The sequence below is a fragment of the Gobio gobio genome (genome assembly GCF_949357685.1).
Source record: "Gobio gobio genome assembly, chromosome: 3".
Taxonomy (NCBI): domain Eukaryota; kingdom Metazoa; phylum Chordata; class Actinopteri; order Cypriniformes; family Gobionidae; genus Gobio; species Gobio gobio.
This window is the reverse complement of record NC_137099.1, coordinates 1,346,836-1,359,335: the sequence shown is the minus strand read 5'-3', so window position 1 is coordinate 1,359,335 and position 12,500 is coordinate 1,346,836. Positions and strand designations below refer to the sequence as shown.

At 38.6% G+C, this 12,500-nt stretch overlaps 2 protein-coding genes across 2 annotated transcripts in view; both read left to right on the top strand.

Annotated features, from left to right (window-relative positions):
• grk1a (G protein-coupled receptor kinase 1 a) overlaps nucleotides 1-3,015 on the top strand; it is a 20,255-nt gene extending 17,240 nt beyond the window's left edge. Inside the window, exon 7 of the mRNA XM_079812307.1 lies at nucleotides 2,142-3,015. Coding sequence (XP_079668433.1) covers nucleotides 2,142-2,434 — 293 coding nt within the window. The 3' untranslated portion in view covers nucleotides 2,435-3,015. The remainder of the gene's footprint in view (nucleotides 1-2,141) is intronic.
• Nucleotides 3,016-5,535: 2,520 nt separating this feature from the next.
• The window catches only part of cenpe (centromere protein E), a 132,607-nt gene continuing 125,642 nt past the window's right edge, over nucleotides 5,536-12,500 (top strand). Inside the window, exons 1-3 of the mRNA XM_079811915.1 lie at nucleotides 5,536-5,638; nucleotides 11,513-11,625; nucleotides 11,705-11,794. Coding sequence (XP_079668041.1) covers nucleotides 5,583-5,638; nucleotides 11,513-11,625; nucleotides 11,705-11,794 — 259 coding nt within the window. The 5' untranslated portion in view covers nucleotides 5,536-5,582. The remainder of the gene's footprint in view (nucleotides 5,639-11,512; nucleotides 11,626-11,704; nucleotides 11,795-12,500) is intronic.

Genomic DNA, 12,500 nt, shown 5'->3' with positions numbered 1-12,500 from the left:
GATGTTATTAGCAGAAAATACTTTTTTCATATCTTCTGTCCAGTAGGTGGCGCTGTGCTGAAAAAGACAAAAGATTCTATCTCTAATAAATGCTGTTCTTTTGAAATAAAATGTATCGGTTTCTACAAACATATGAACACTGATAGTAATCATAAATGTTTGTTGATCATAAATCCTCATATGAGAGTGACCAGTGAAGGGTCATGTGACACTGAAGACTGGAGGAATGATGATTTGATCACAGGAATAAATTACACTTTACTGTATATTCACATAGAAAACAGTGTGTGTGTGTGTGTGTGTGTGTGTGTGTGTGTGAACATGATGGTTATTGTAGTTCTAGACTAAATGTGAGCGTTTATTTATCTCACTTGCACAGTAAAGATTCTGTCCTCCTCAAAATGAAGAAAATCAGTCAAATGCTAAATCAGAGTATATGCAAACCTCCAATAATTAAATGTTAAATAAAACAACTATTTTTATGCATAATCTACCTTTATATTTAATTTACCAATGTCTTGCTGCTGATCTTTGATGATGAAAACTACTAGATTTTTTTGTTTTTATTGGTAAAACTTTTTTTCTCCTGCGTCCTATTCTCCCATTATCCAGAGCTGCGCCCTCTACAGGTTATGAGTGAATTTGATTTTTTACCTCAGCCTGGGGCTTATTATTTACATTTTGGTATGAAGAGGTCTTTACCGTTGCACAAAAATATAACTTTTTTTGTTATAAACAAAAACAAGCCCAGCCCAGGTGAGAAAAAGTAACGCAAAAGTAACGTAACGCATTACTTTTCTTAAAAAGTAACTAAGTAACTCAATTAGTTACTTTTTAAGGGAGTAACGCAATATTGTAATGCATTACTTTTCTTAAAAAGTAACTAAGTAACTCAATTCGTTACTTTTTAAAGGAGTAACGCAATATTGTAATGCATTACTTTTCTTAAAAAGTAACTAAGTAACTCAATTAGTTACTTTTTAAGGGAGTAACGCAATATTGTAATGCATTACTTTTCTTAAAAAGTAACTAAGTAACTCAATTCGTTACTTTTTAAGGGAGTAACGCAATATTGTAATGCATTACTTTTCTTAAAAAGTAACTAAGTAACTCAATTAGTTACTTTTTAAGGGAGTAACGCAATATTGTAATGCATTACTTTTCTTAAAAAGTAACTAAGTAACTCAATTAGTTACTTTTTAAGGGAGTAACGCAATATTGTAATGCATTACTTTTCTTAAAAAGTAACTAAGTAACTCAATTAGTTACTTTTTAAGGGAGTAACGCAATATTGTAATGCATTACTTTTATTAAAAAGTAACTAAGTAACTCAATTAGTTACTTTTTAAGGGAGTAACGCAATATGGTAATGCATTAAAAAGTAACTAAGTAACTCAATTAGTTACTTTTTAAGGGAGTAACGCAATATTGTAATGCATTACTTTTCTTAAAAAGTAACTAAGTAACTCAATTAGTTACTTTTTAAGGGAGTAACGCAATATGGTAATGCAATAAAAAGTAACTAAGTAACTCAATTAGTTACTTTTTAAGGGAGTAACGCAATATTGTAATGCATTACTTTTCTTAAAAAGTAAGTAACTCAATTCGTTTCTTTTTAAGGGAGTAACGCAATATTGTAATGCATTACTTTTCTTAAAAAGTAACTAAGTAACTCAATTAGTTACTTTTCAAGGGAGTAACGCAATATTGTAATGCATTACTTTTCTTAAAAAGTAACTAAGTAACTCAATTAGTTACTTTTTAAGGGAGTAACGCAATATGGGAACGCATTACTTTTCTTAAAAAGTAACTAAGTAACTCAATTAGTTACTTTTTAAGGGAGTAACGCAATATTGTAACGCATTACTTTTCTTAAAAAGTTACTAAGTAACTCAATTAGTTACTTTTTAAGGGAGTAACGCAATATTGTAATGCATTACTTTTCTTAAAAAGTAACTAAGTAACTCAATTAGTTACTTTTCAAGGGAGTAACCCAATATTGTAATGCATTACTTTTCTTAAAAAGTAACTAAGTAACTCAATTAGTTACTTTTTAAGGGAGTAACGCAATCTTGTAATGCATTACTTTTCAAAGTAACTTTCCCCAACACTGGTTGTAACGCCACACTGATTCCCCACAGGGATTCTGCCGCCTCCTTTCGTGCCGGACTCCAAGACGGTGTACGCCAAGGATCTGGACGATGTGGGCGCGTTCTCCACGGTGAGGGGCGTCGGCCTGGAGGACACCGACAAGAACTTCTTCGACGAGTTTGCGTCAGGAAACATCTCCATCCCGTGGCAGGAGGAGATGATCGAGACGGGCATGTTCGGGGAGCTGAACGTGTGGGGTCCAAACGGGACGGTGCCCAACGACCTGCGGCGCGAGTCCATCCTGGAGCAGCCGCCCAAATCCTCCACCTGCAGCGTCTCATAAACTCTCCTGACCACGGGCTCCAGCTCCAGCTTTACTCTAGTGATTAATGACCTGTTCTGTGGCTAGGCTTTTAAACAGAACACAGTGACACGGAAGATGCTTCGCAAGATCAACAACTGTACATGAAATTAAATAAATATGACCTACTGAGATCTATGAGTGACACATTGTTCTTTGATCGGAATCTTGAGAATGTGTATTTGTGTGTTTATAATCATCAGTAGAATAACGCAAGAGTCGAGTGAATAATTCAACGCATTTCTAATGTTTGTCATGCTTTTGACTGGTCTTAGTCAACTATAATTGCTTTAATTAATGCCTTGTCTGTGGTCATGTGACTGGTCAGTTAACGGAGATTAGAGGATAAACGGAACGAGTCACTGGTGACCCATGAACACACACACACACACACACACACACACACACACGCGTCAGTGCATCAGTAGCTCGACTCTTTGGAAACCTGATTCATGTTAAAAGCTGTAAATGTCTATAGGATGCATTGATTATTGACGTACATTTGAATAATATGATAGTTGTCATAATTATGATTTCAAATAAATGTTTTGCCATAAATACACCTCAAGTGACTGTGTGTAATCTGTGCAAACGCTCAGAGTTACGACGCTCAGCGTTACGACGCTCAAAGTTACGACGCTCAAAGTTACGACGCTCAAAGTTACGACGCTCAGAGTTACGACGCTCAGAGTTACGACGCTCAGAGTTACGACGCTCAGAGTTACGACGCTCAAAGTTACGACGCTCAAACTTACGGCGCTCAAACTTACGACGCTCAGAGTTACGACGCTCAGAGTTACGACGCTCAGCGTTACGACGCTCAAAGTTACGACGCTCAAACTTACGACGCTCAGAGTTACGACGCTCAGAGTTACGACGCTCAGAGTTAAGACGCTCAGAGTTACGACGCTCAGAGTTAAGACGCTCAGAGTTACGACGCTCAGAGTTAAGACGCTCAGAGTTACGACGCTCAGAGTTACGACGCTCAGAGTTACGACGCTCAGAGTTACGACGCTCAAAGTTACGACGCTCAAACTTACGACGCTCAAACTTACGACGCTCAGAGTTACGACGCTCAGAGTTACGACGCTCAGCGTTACGACGCTCAAAGTTACGACGCTCAAACTTACGACGCTCAGAGTTACGACGCTCAGAGTTAAGACGCTCAGAGTTACGACGCTCAGAGTTAAGACGCTCAGAGTTACGACGCTCAGAGTTAAGACGCTCAGAGTTACGACGCTCAGAGTTACGACGCTCAGAGTTAAGACGCTCAGAGTTAAAACGCTCAGAGTTACGACGCTCAGAGTTAAGACGCTCAGAGTTACGACGCTCAGAGTTACGACGCTCAAAGTTAAGACGCTCAGAGTTACGACGCTCAAAGTTAAGACGCTCAGAGTTACGACGCTCAGAGTTACGACGCTCAGTTACGACGCTCAGAGTTACGACGCTCAGAGTTAAGACGCTCAGAGTTACGACGCTCAGAGTTACGACGCTCAAAGTTAAGACGCTCAGAGTTACGACGCTCAAAGTTACGACGCTCAGAGTTAAGACGCTCAGAGTTACGACGCTCAGAGTTACGACGCTCAAAGTTAAGACGCTCAAAGTTACGACGCTCAGAGTTACGACGCTCAGAGTTACGACGCTCAGAATTACGACGCTCAAAGTTAAGACGCTCAAAGTTACGACGCTCAAAGTTACGACGCTCAAAGTTACGATGATCAGAGTTACGACGCTCAGAGTTACGACGCTCAGAGTTACGACGCTCAGAGTTACGACGATCAGAGTTACGACGCTCAAAGTTACGACTCTCAAAGTTACGACGCTCAAAGTTACGACGCTCAAAGTTACGACACTCACAGTTACGACGCTCACAGTTACGACGCTCAAAGTTACGCCGCTCAAAGTTACGACCCTCAAATTTACGACGCTCACAGTTACGACGCTCAAAGTTACGACACTCACAGTTACGACCCTCAAAGTTACGACACTCACAGTTACGACCCTCAAAGTTACGACGCTCAAAGTTCAAAGCAAAGGGAAATATTTTCTTCTGCAGAAATCTCTTTTTAAGGACTACAACAAACGGCTGGTCGGGTAACAACCGGTCAGTGACATCACAACCCTAACATTTACATAACTCCGCCCCCGGGAACATGTGGAGAAGAGGAAGAGTTGCTGTAGTCGAGCTGTCGTCCGTCTCACATTTATTGATACAGTACGAACAAACGCAATAGCAATAACATGTCATAAAGCAAGATGACCATCAGTTATACACTAAACTATCCCTGTTAGTTAAAAGTAACAATTTGAACATGCTATAAACATGATCTGAGGGGTATTTTGAGCTCAAACTTCACACACACACACACACACACACACACATACATACACACATACACACACACACTCATCTACACAACACAAACCTTAAAAGTATTAAATAAAAAAAGCTAGTGAACGTTTCCACACTTATACAGTTAATTTAACACTTTCAGCTCCTGAAAGGACACTATTCAGAAAAATAACTGTATTAAAATACTATCTCTATTCAAAATATATATATTTAAAACATATCTGAAAACAAAACAACAACATGGAAAATGTAACAGTATTAAACCAATGAAATGTTATTAATACATTGTATAAATTGAGTTCTGTCAAAAAAAAGTTTGCGTTGACATAATACAATACCTGTGTGTACTTTGTATAATTATTATGTATATATAAATACACATTGATTCAGTATTCGCATATATACTGCATGTATATTTATATTACATATAAATATTTTATATATAAATATACTTTTTTTGTCTTAAATATATACATGTGTGTGTATTTATATATACATAATAATTACACACAATGTAAAACACGAACTTTGATTTTGGAAGCGGCGTCGTTTAAAATCACATGGGCGGAGTCTTGCTACATTCCACCAATAGGATTCCACATGAAACTCAACGGAAATTTTGTATTTCAAGCAGGGACCAATGAGTGCGGCCAGTGATCCGCGCATGCGCGTCATTGTCCAATGGAAAGTCGCTAAAAAAAATTTAAACGCGCTCCGGCAGTCAGTCGGTTGGTTTCAGTAGCGCCGGTCAGTTTATCGTTAATGGATTAAGCGAAAATGGCGGAAGAATCCGCAGTAAAAGTGTGTGTGAGGGTCCGACCCCTGATTAAAAGGTAAGAAAAGATTTACATTTACAGAAAATGTGAGGTAAATATGAGTTATGAGTTATTACCGAGAGATTCACTGCGGAGGAGAGGACAGTTATTAGCCAGTGACGACATCATAAATCAACACAGGGTTTTTGTGTTATTTTTCTGAGGTAAACTCTCTAAAAACTGAATATGAACAATTCATTAACAATATATCTTAATATTTTGATGATTTGCCAGTGGATAGACTGTGTGTATTAAGAACTGACCTATGGGAGAGTGTTTCCGCCTCGGAATAAAACATTTTGAGATATTTACGACTCACAATTGCGAGTTTACACACTTTTCCCTCTTAAAACTGTGAGGTATTAGCTAAGTCAAATTCTGAGGGGGGAAAACTCTGACTTTTACTCTCATAATTTCGAGATTATATCATCAAATGCTGAGAAAATGATTCAAAATTGAGTGATTAAGTCGCAATTGCCTTTTTTAGTAGTTTATTCTGTGGTGGAAACGAGCTCCCATACTAATCTGACCAACTATTGGGTAATGTTAATCATACTAGGTTCAAATTATACCATAACAATGTTATCTGCTTTATGTATTATGTCCAGTCTTAAAGGGATAGTTAACCCGAAAATGAAAATTAAGCCTAGCCAATGATTATTACTCTCCCTCAAGTCATCCTAGGTGTATAATATGACATTCTTCATTCAGACGAACACATTCAGAGTTATATTAATAATATCCTGGCTCTTCCTAGCTTTATAATGGCTCTCAATGACTCTTTTTCTCTTTTGAAGTCCATACAAGTGCATCCGTCCATTATAATGAAAAATAGGCCTTTGGGCTAATTCTGGCACATTTATATTTGTGTTTATTAATGTGCACAGCCCCTGTAAATAAATAAATAAAATAAAAGTGCATCCATCCGTCATAAAAGTGAATCCGTCTGTCATAAAAGTGCATCCATACATCATAAAAGTGCATCCATACATCATAAAAGTGCATCCGTCCGTCATAAAAGTGCATCCGTCCGTCATAAAAGTGCATCCGTCCGTCATAAAAGTGCATCCGTCCATCATAAAAGTGCATCCATCCATCATAAAAGTGCATCCATCCATCATAAAAGTGCATCCATCCATCATAAAAGTGCATCTATCCATCATAAAAGTGCATCTATCCATCATAAAAGTGCATCCGTCCGTCATAAAAGTGCATCTATCCGTCATAAAAGTGCATCAATCCATCATAAAAGTGCATCTATCCATCATAAAAGTGCATCCGTCCGTCATAAAAGTGCATCTATCCGTCATAAAAGTGCATCAATCCGTCATAAAAGTGCATCCGTCCGTCATAAAAGTGCATCTATCCGTCATAAAAGTGCATCCGTCCGTCATAAAAGTGCATCCGTCCGTCATAAAAGTGCATCAATCCGTCATAAAAGTGCATCTATCCATCATAAAAGTGCATCCATCCATCATAAAAGTGCATCCATCCATCATAAAAGTGCATCCATCCATCATAAAAGTGCATCTATCCATCATAAAAGTGCATCCGTCCATCATAAAAGTGCATCTATCCATCATAAAAGTGCATCAATCCGTCATAAAAGTGCATCTATCCATCATAAAAGTGCATCCGTCCATCATAAAAGTGCATCTATCCGTCATAAAAGTGCATCCGTCCGTCATAAAAGTGCATCTATCCGTCATAAAAGTGCATCCGTCCGTCATAAAAGTGCATCTATCCGTCATAAAAGTGCATCCGTCCGTCATAAAAGTGCATCTATCCGTCATAAAAGTGCATCCGTCCGTCATAAAAGTGCATCAATCCGTCATAAAAGTGCATCTATCCATCATAAAAGTGCATCCGTCCGTCATAAAAGTGCATCCGTCCGTCCGTCATAAAAGTGCATCCGTCCGTCATAAAAGTGCATCTATCCATCATAAAAGTGCATCAATCCGTCATAAAAGTGCATCTATCCATCATAAAAGTGCATCTGTCCATCATAAAAGTGCATCTATCCGTCATAAAAGTGCATCCGTCCATCATAAAAGTGCATCCGTCCATCATAAAAGTGCATCAATCCGTCATAAAAGTGCATCCGTCCATCATAAAAGTGCATCAATCCGTCATAAAAGTGCATCCATCCATCATAAAAGTGCATCTATCATCATAAAAGTGCATCTATCCATCATAAAAGTGCATCAATCCGTCATAAAAGTGCATCTATCCATCATAAAAGTGCATCAATCCGTCATAAAAGTGCATCCGTCCATCATAAGTGCATCAATCCGTCATAAAAGTGCATCAATCCGTCATAAAAGTGCATCAATCCATCATAAAAGTGCATCTATCCATCATAAAAGTGCATCCATCCATCATAAAAGTGCATCTGTCCATCATAAAAGTGCATCCGTCCATCATAAAAGTGCATCCATCCTTCATAAAAGTGCATCTATCCATCATAAAAGTGCATCTGTCCATCATAAAAGTGCATCTATCCATCATAAAAGTGCATCCATCCATCATAAAAGTGCATCTATCCATCATAAAAGTGCATCTGTCCATCATAAAAGTGCATCTATCCATCATAAAAGTGCATCTGTCCATCATAAAAGTGCATCTATCCATCATAAAAGTGCATCTATCCATCATAAAAGTGCATCAATCCGTCATAAAAGTGCATCCGTCCATCATAAAAGTGCATCAATCCGTCATAAAAGTGCATCCGTCCATCATAAAAGTGCATCAATCCGTCATAAAAGTGCATCTATCCATCATAAAAGTGCATCTATCCAACATAAAAGTGCATCCATCCATCATAAAAGTGCATCTATCCATCATAAAAGTGCATCAATCCGTCATAAAAGTGCATCCGTCCATCATAAGTGCATCAATCCGTCATAAAAGTGCATCAATCCGTCATAAAAGTGCATCTATCCATCATAAAAGTGCATCCATCCATCATAAAAGTGCATCCGTCCATCATAAAAGTGCATCCGTCCATCATAAAAGTGCATCCATCCTTCATAAAAGTGCATCTATCCATCATAAAAGTGCATCTGTCCATCATAAAAGTGCATCTGTCCATCATAAAAGTGCATCTATCCATCATAAAAGTGCATCTGTCCATCATAAAAGTGCATCCATCCATCATAAAAGTGCATCCATCCATCATAAAAGTGCATCTATCCATCATAAAAGTGCATCTATCCATCATAAAAGTGCATCTATCCATCATAAAAGTGCATCTGTCCATCATAAAAGTGCATCTATCCATCATAAAAGTGCATCTGTCCATCATAAAAGTGCATCCATCCATCATAAAAGTGCATCTATCCATCATAAAAGTGCATCTGTCCATCATAAAAGTGCATCCATCCATCATAAAAGTGCATCTGTCCATCATAAAAGTGCATCTGTCCATCATAAAAGTGCATCTGTCCATCATAAAAGTGCATCTGTCCATCATAAAAGTACATCTATCCATCATAAAAGTGCATCTGTCCATCATAAAAGTGCATCTGTCCATCATAAAAGTACATCTATCCATCATAAAAGTACATCTATCCATCATAAAAGTGCATCTGTCCATCATAAAAGTGCATCCATCCATCATAAAAGTGCATCTATCCATCATAAAAGTGCATCTGTCCATCATAAAAGTGCATCCATCCATCATAAAAGTGCATCTGTCCATCATAAAAGTGCATCTGTCCATCATAAAAGTGCATCCATCCATCATAAAAGTGCATCTATCCATCATAAAAGTGCATCTGTCCATCATAAAAGTGCATCCATCCATCATAAAAGTGCATCTGTCCATCATAAAAGTGCATCCGTCCATCATAAAAGTGCATCCATCCTTCATAAAAGTGCATCTATCCATCATAAAAGTGCATCTGTCCATCATAAAAGTGCATCTATCCATCATAAAAGTGCATCAATCCGTCATAAAAGTGCATCTATCCATCATAAAAGTGCATCTGTCCATCATAAAAGTGCATCTATCCGTCATAAAAGTGCATCCGTCCATCATAAAAGTGCATCCGTCCATCATAAAAGTGCATCAATCCGTCATAAAAGTGCATCCGTCCATCATAAAAGTGCATCAATCCGTCATAAAAGTGCATCCATCCATCATAAAAGTGCATCTATCATCATAAAAGTGCATCTATCCATCATAAAAGTGCATCAATCCGTCATAAAAGTGCATCTATCCATCATAAAAGTGCATCAATCCGTCATAAAAGTGCATCCGTCCATCATAAGTGCATCAATCCGTCATAAAAGTGCATCAATCCGTCATAAAAGTGCATCCATCCTTCATAAAAGTGCATCTATCCATCATAAAAGTGCATCTGTCCATCATAAAAGTGCATCTATCCATCATAAAAGTGCATCCATCCATCATAAAAGTGCATCTATCCATCATAAAAGTGCATCTGTCCATCATAAAAGTGCATCTATCCATCATAAAAGTGCATCTGTCCATCATAAAAGTGCATCTATCCATCATAAAAGTGCATCTATCCATCATAAAAGTGCATCAATCCGTCATAAAAGTGCATCCGTCCATCATAAAAGTGCATCAATCCGTCATAAAAGTGCATCCGTCCATCATAAAAGTGCATCAATCCGTCATAAAAGTGCATCTATCCATCATAAAAGTGCATCTATCCAACATAAAAGTGCATCCATCCATCATAAAAGTGCATCTATCCATCATAAAAGTGCATCAATCCGTCATAAAAGTGCATCCGTCCATCATAAGTGCATCAATCCGTCATAAAAGTGCATCAATCCGTCATAAAAGTGCATCTATCCGTCATAAAAGTGCATCCATCCATCATAAAAGTGCATCCGTCCATCATAAAAGTGCATCCGTCCATCATAAAAGTGCATCCATCCTTCATAAAAGTGCATCTATCCATCATAAAAGTGCATCTGTCCATCATAAAAGTGCATCTGTCCATCATAAAAGTGCATCTATCCATCATAAAAGTGCATCTGTCCATCATAAAAGTGCATCCATCCATCATAAAAGTGCATCCATCCATCATAAAAGTGCATCTATCCATCATAAAAGTGCATCTATCCATCATAAAAGTGCATCTATCCATCATAAAAGTGCATCTGTCCATCATAAAAGTGCATCTATCCATCATAAAAGTGCATCTGTCCATCATAAAAGTGCATCCATCCATCATAAAAGTGCATCTATCCATCATAAAAGTGCATCTGTCCATCATAAAAGTGCATCCATCCATCATAAAAGTGCATCTGTCCATCATAAAAGTGCATCTGTCCATCATAAAAGTGCATCTGTCCATCATAAAAGTACATCTATCCATCATAAAAGTGCATCTGTCCATCATAAAAGTGCATCTGTCCATCATAAAAGTACATCTATCCATCATAAAAGTGCATCTGTCCATCATAAAAGTGCATCTGTCCATCATAAAAGTACATCTATCCATCATAAAAGTACATCTATCCATCATAAAAGTGCATCTGTCCATCATAAAAGTGCATCCATCCATCATAAAAGTGCATCTATCCATCATAAAAGTGCATCTGTCCATCATAAAAGTGCATCCATCCATCATAAAAGTGCATCTGTCCATCATAAAAGTGCATCTGTCCATCATAAAAGTACATCTATCCATCATAAAAGTACATCTATCCATCATAAAAGTGCATCTGTCCATCATAAAAGTGCATCTGTCCATCATAAAAGTGCATCTGTCCATCATAAAAGTGCATCTGTCCATCATAAAAGTGCATCTATCCGTCATAAAACTGCATCCATCCGTCATAAGTGCGTCCTGTGTAGTGCAGTGTATCTTCAGTGTTTCCGCATCAGTCTAATGCTCATCCTGATGGTTTCAGGGAGTCTTCGGAGCGGTCCGACTCGGAGCCGGTGAAGCTGTACTGGCGGTCCGACAGACAGGCCATCCATCAGCTGGATGAGGACGGGTCTCAGACCAAGAGCTTCAGCTTCGGTGAGTTGAGCTGCGCTGGACCAGTAGAGCCGGTTCTGTGTGTCCTGACCCCTGACCTCTGACCCCTGCTGTGTTTCAGACCGAGTCTTCAGCGCCGAGGAGACCACGGGTCAGCTGTATCACGACATCGCCAAGCCTCTGGTTGTGTCCGCAGTGGAGGGATATAACGGTGAGTCCAGACTGACCCGCGCGTGTTTAACCCTCTGGAGCTCTTCGGCATTTCTGACCGGAACACTTCCTGTTTTAAAATGTTTAAAATCACAGCTTCATCGGAATGATATGAAACTTAGTGACTTTTCTAGCATTAGGGATGTAAACACACAAAAAAATGGGGTCATGATTCGAGCATGTTAATTGGTCGTAAAAAAAAGTAGCGTTCATTGTCTTTGGTCATAGGAAATGAATGAGAAATCGGCAAAAACACACATTCTCCGAATATTTGTGTGTTCAATCTACAAATCGGCCACAATGCTGAAAAAAAGTACACAGCAGTGAAGGAGTGACACTCTAAAACATCAAGAGTGAGATATTGACACACACACACACACACACACACACACACACACACACACACACACACACACACACAGTGAAGGGGTGACACTCTAAAACATCAAGAGTGAGATATTGACACACACACACACACACAGTGAAGGGGTGACACTCTAAAACATCAAGAGAGATATTGACACACACACACACACACACACACACACACACACAGTGAAGGGGTGACACTCTAAAACATCAAGAGTGAGATATTGACACACACACACACACACACACACACAGTGAAGGGGTGACACTCTAAAACATCAAGAGTGAGATATTGACACACACACACGCACGCAGTGAAGGGGTGACACTCTAAAACA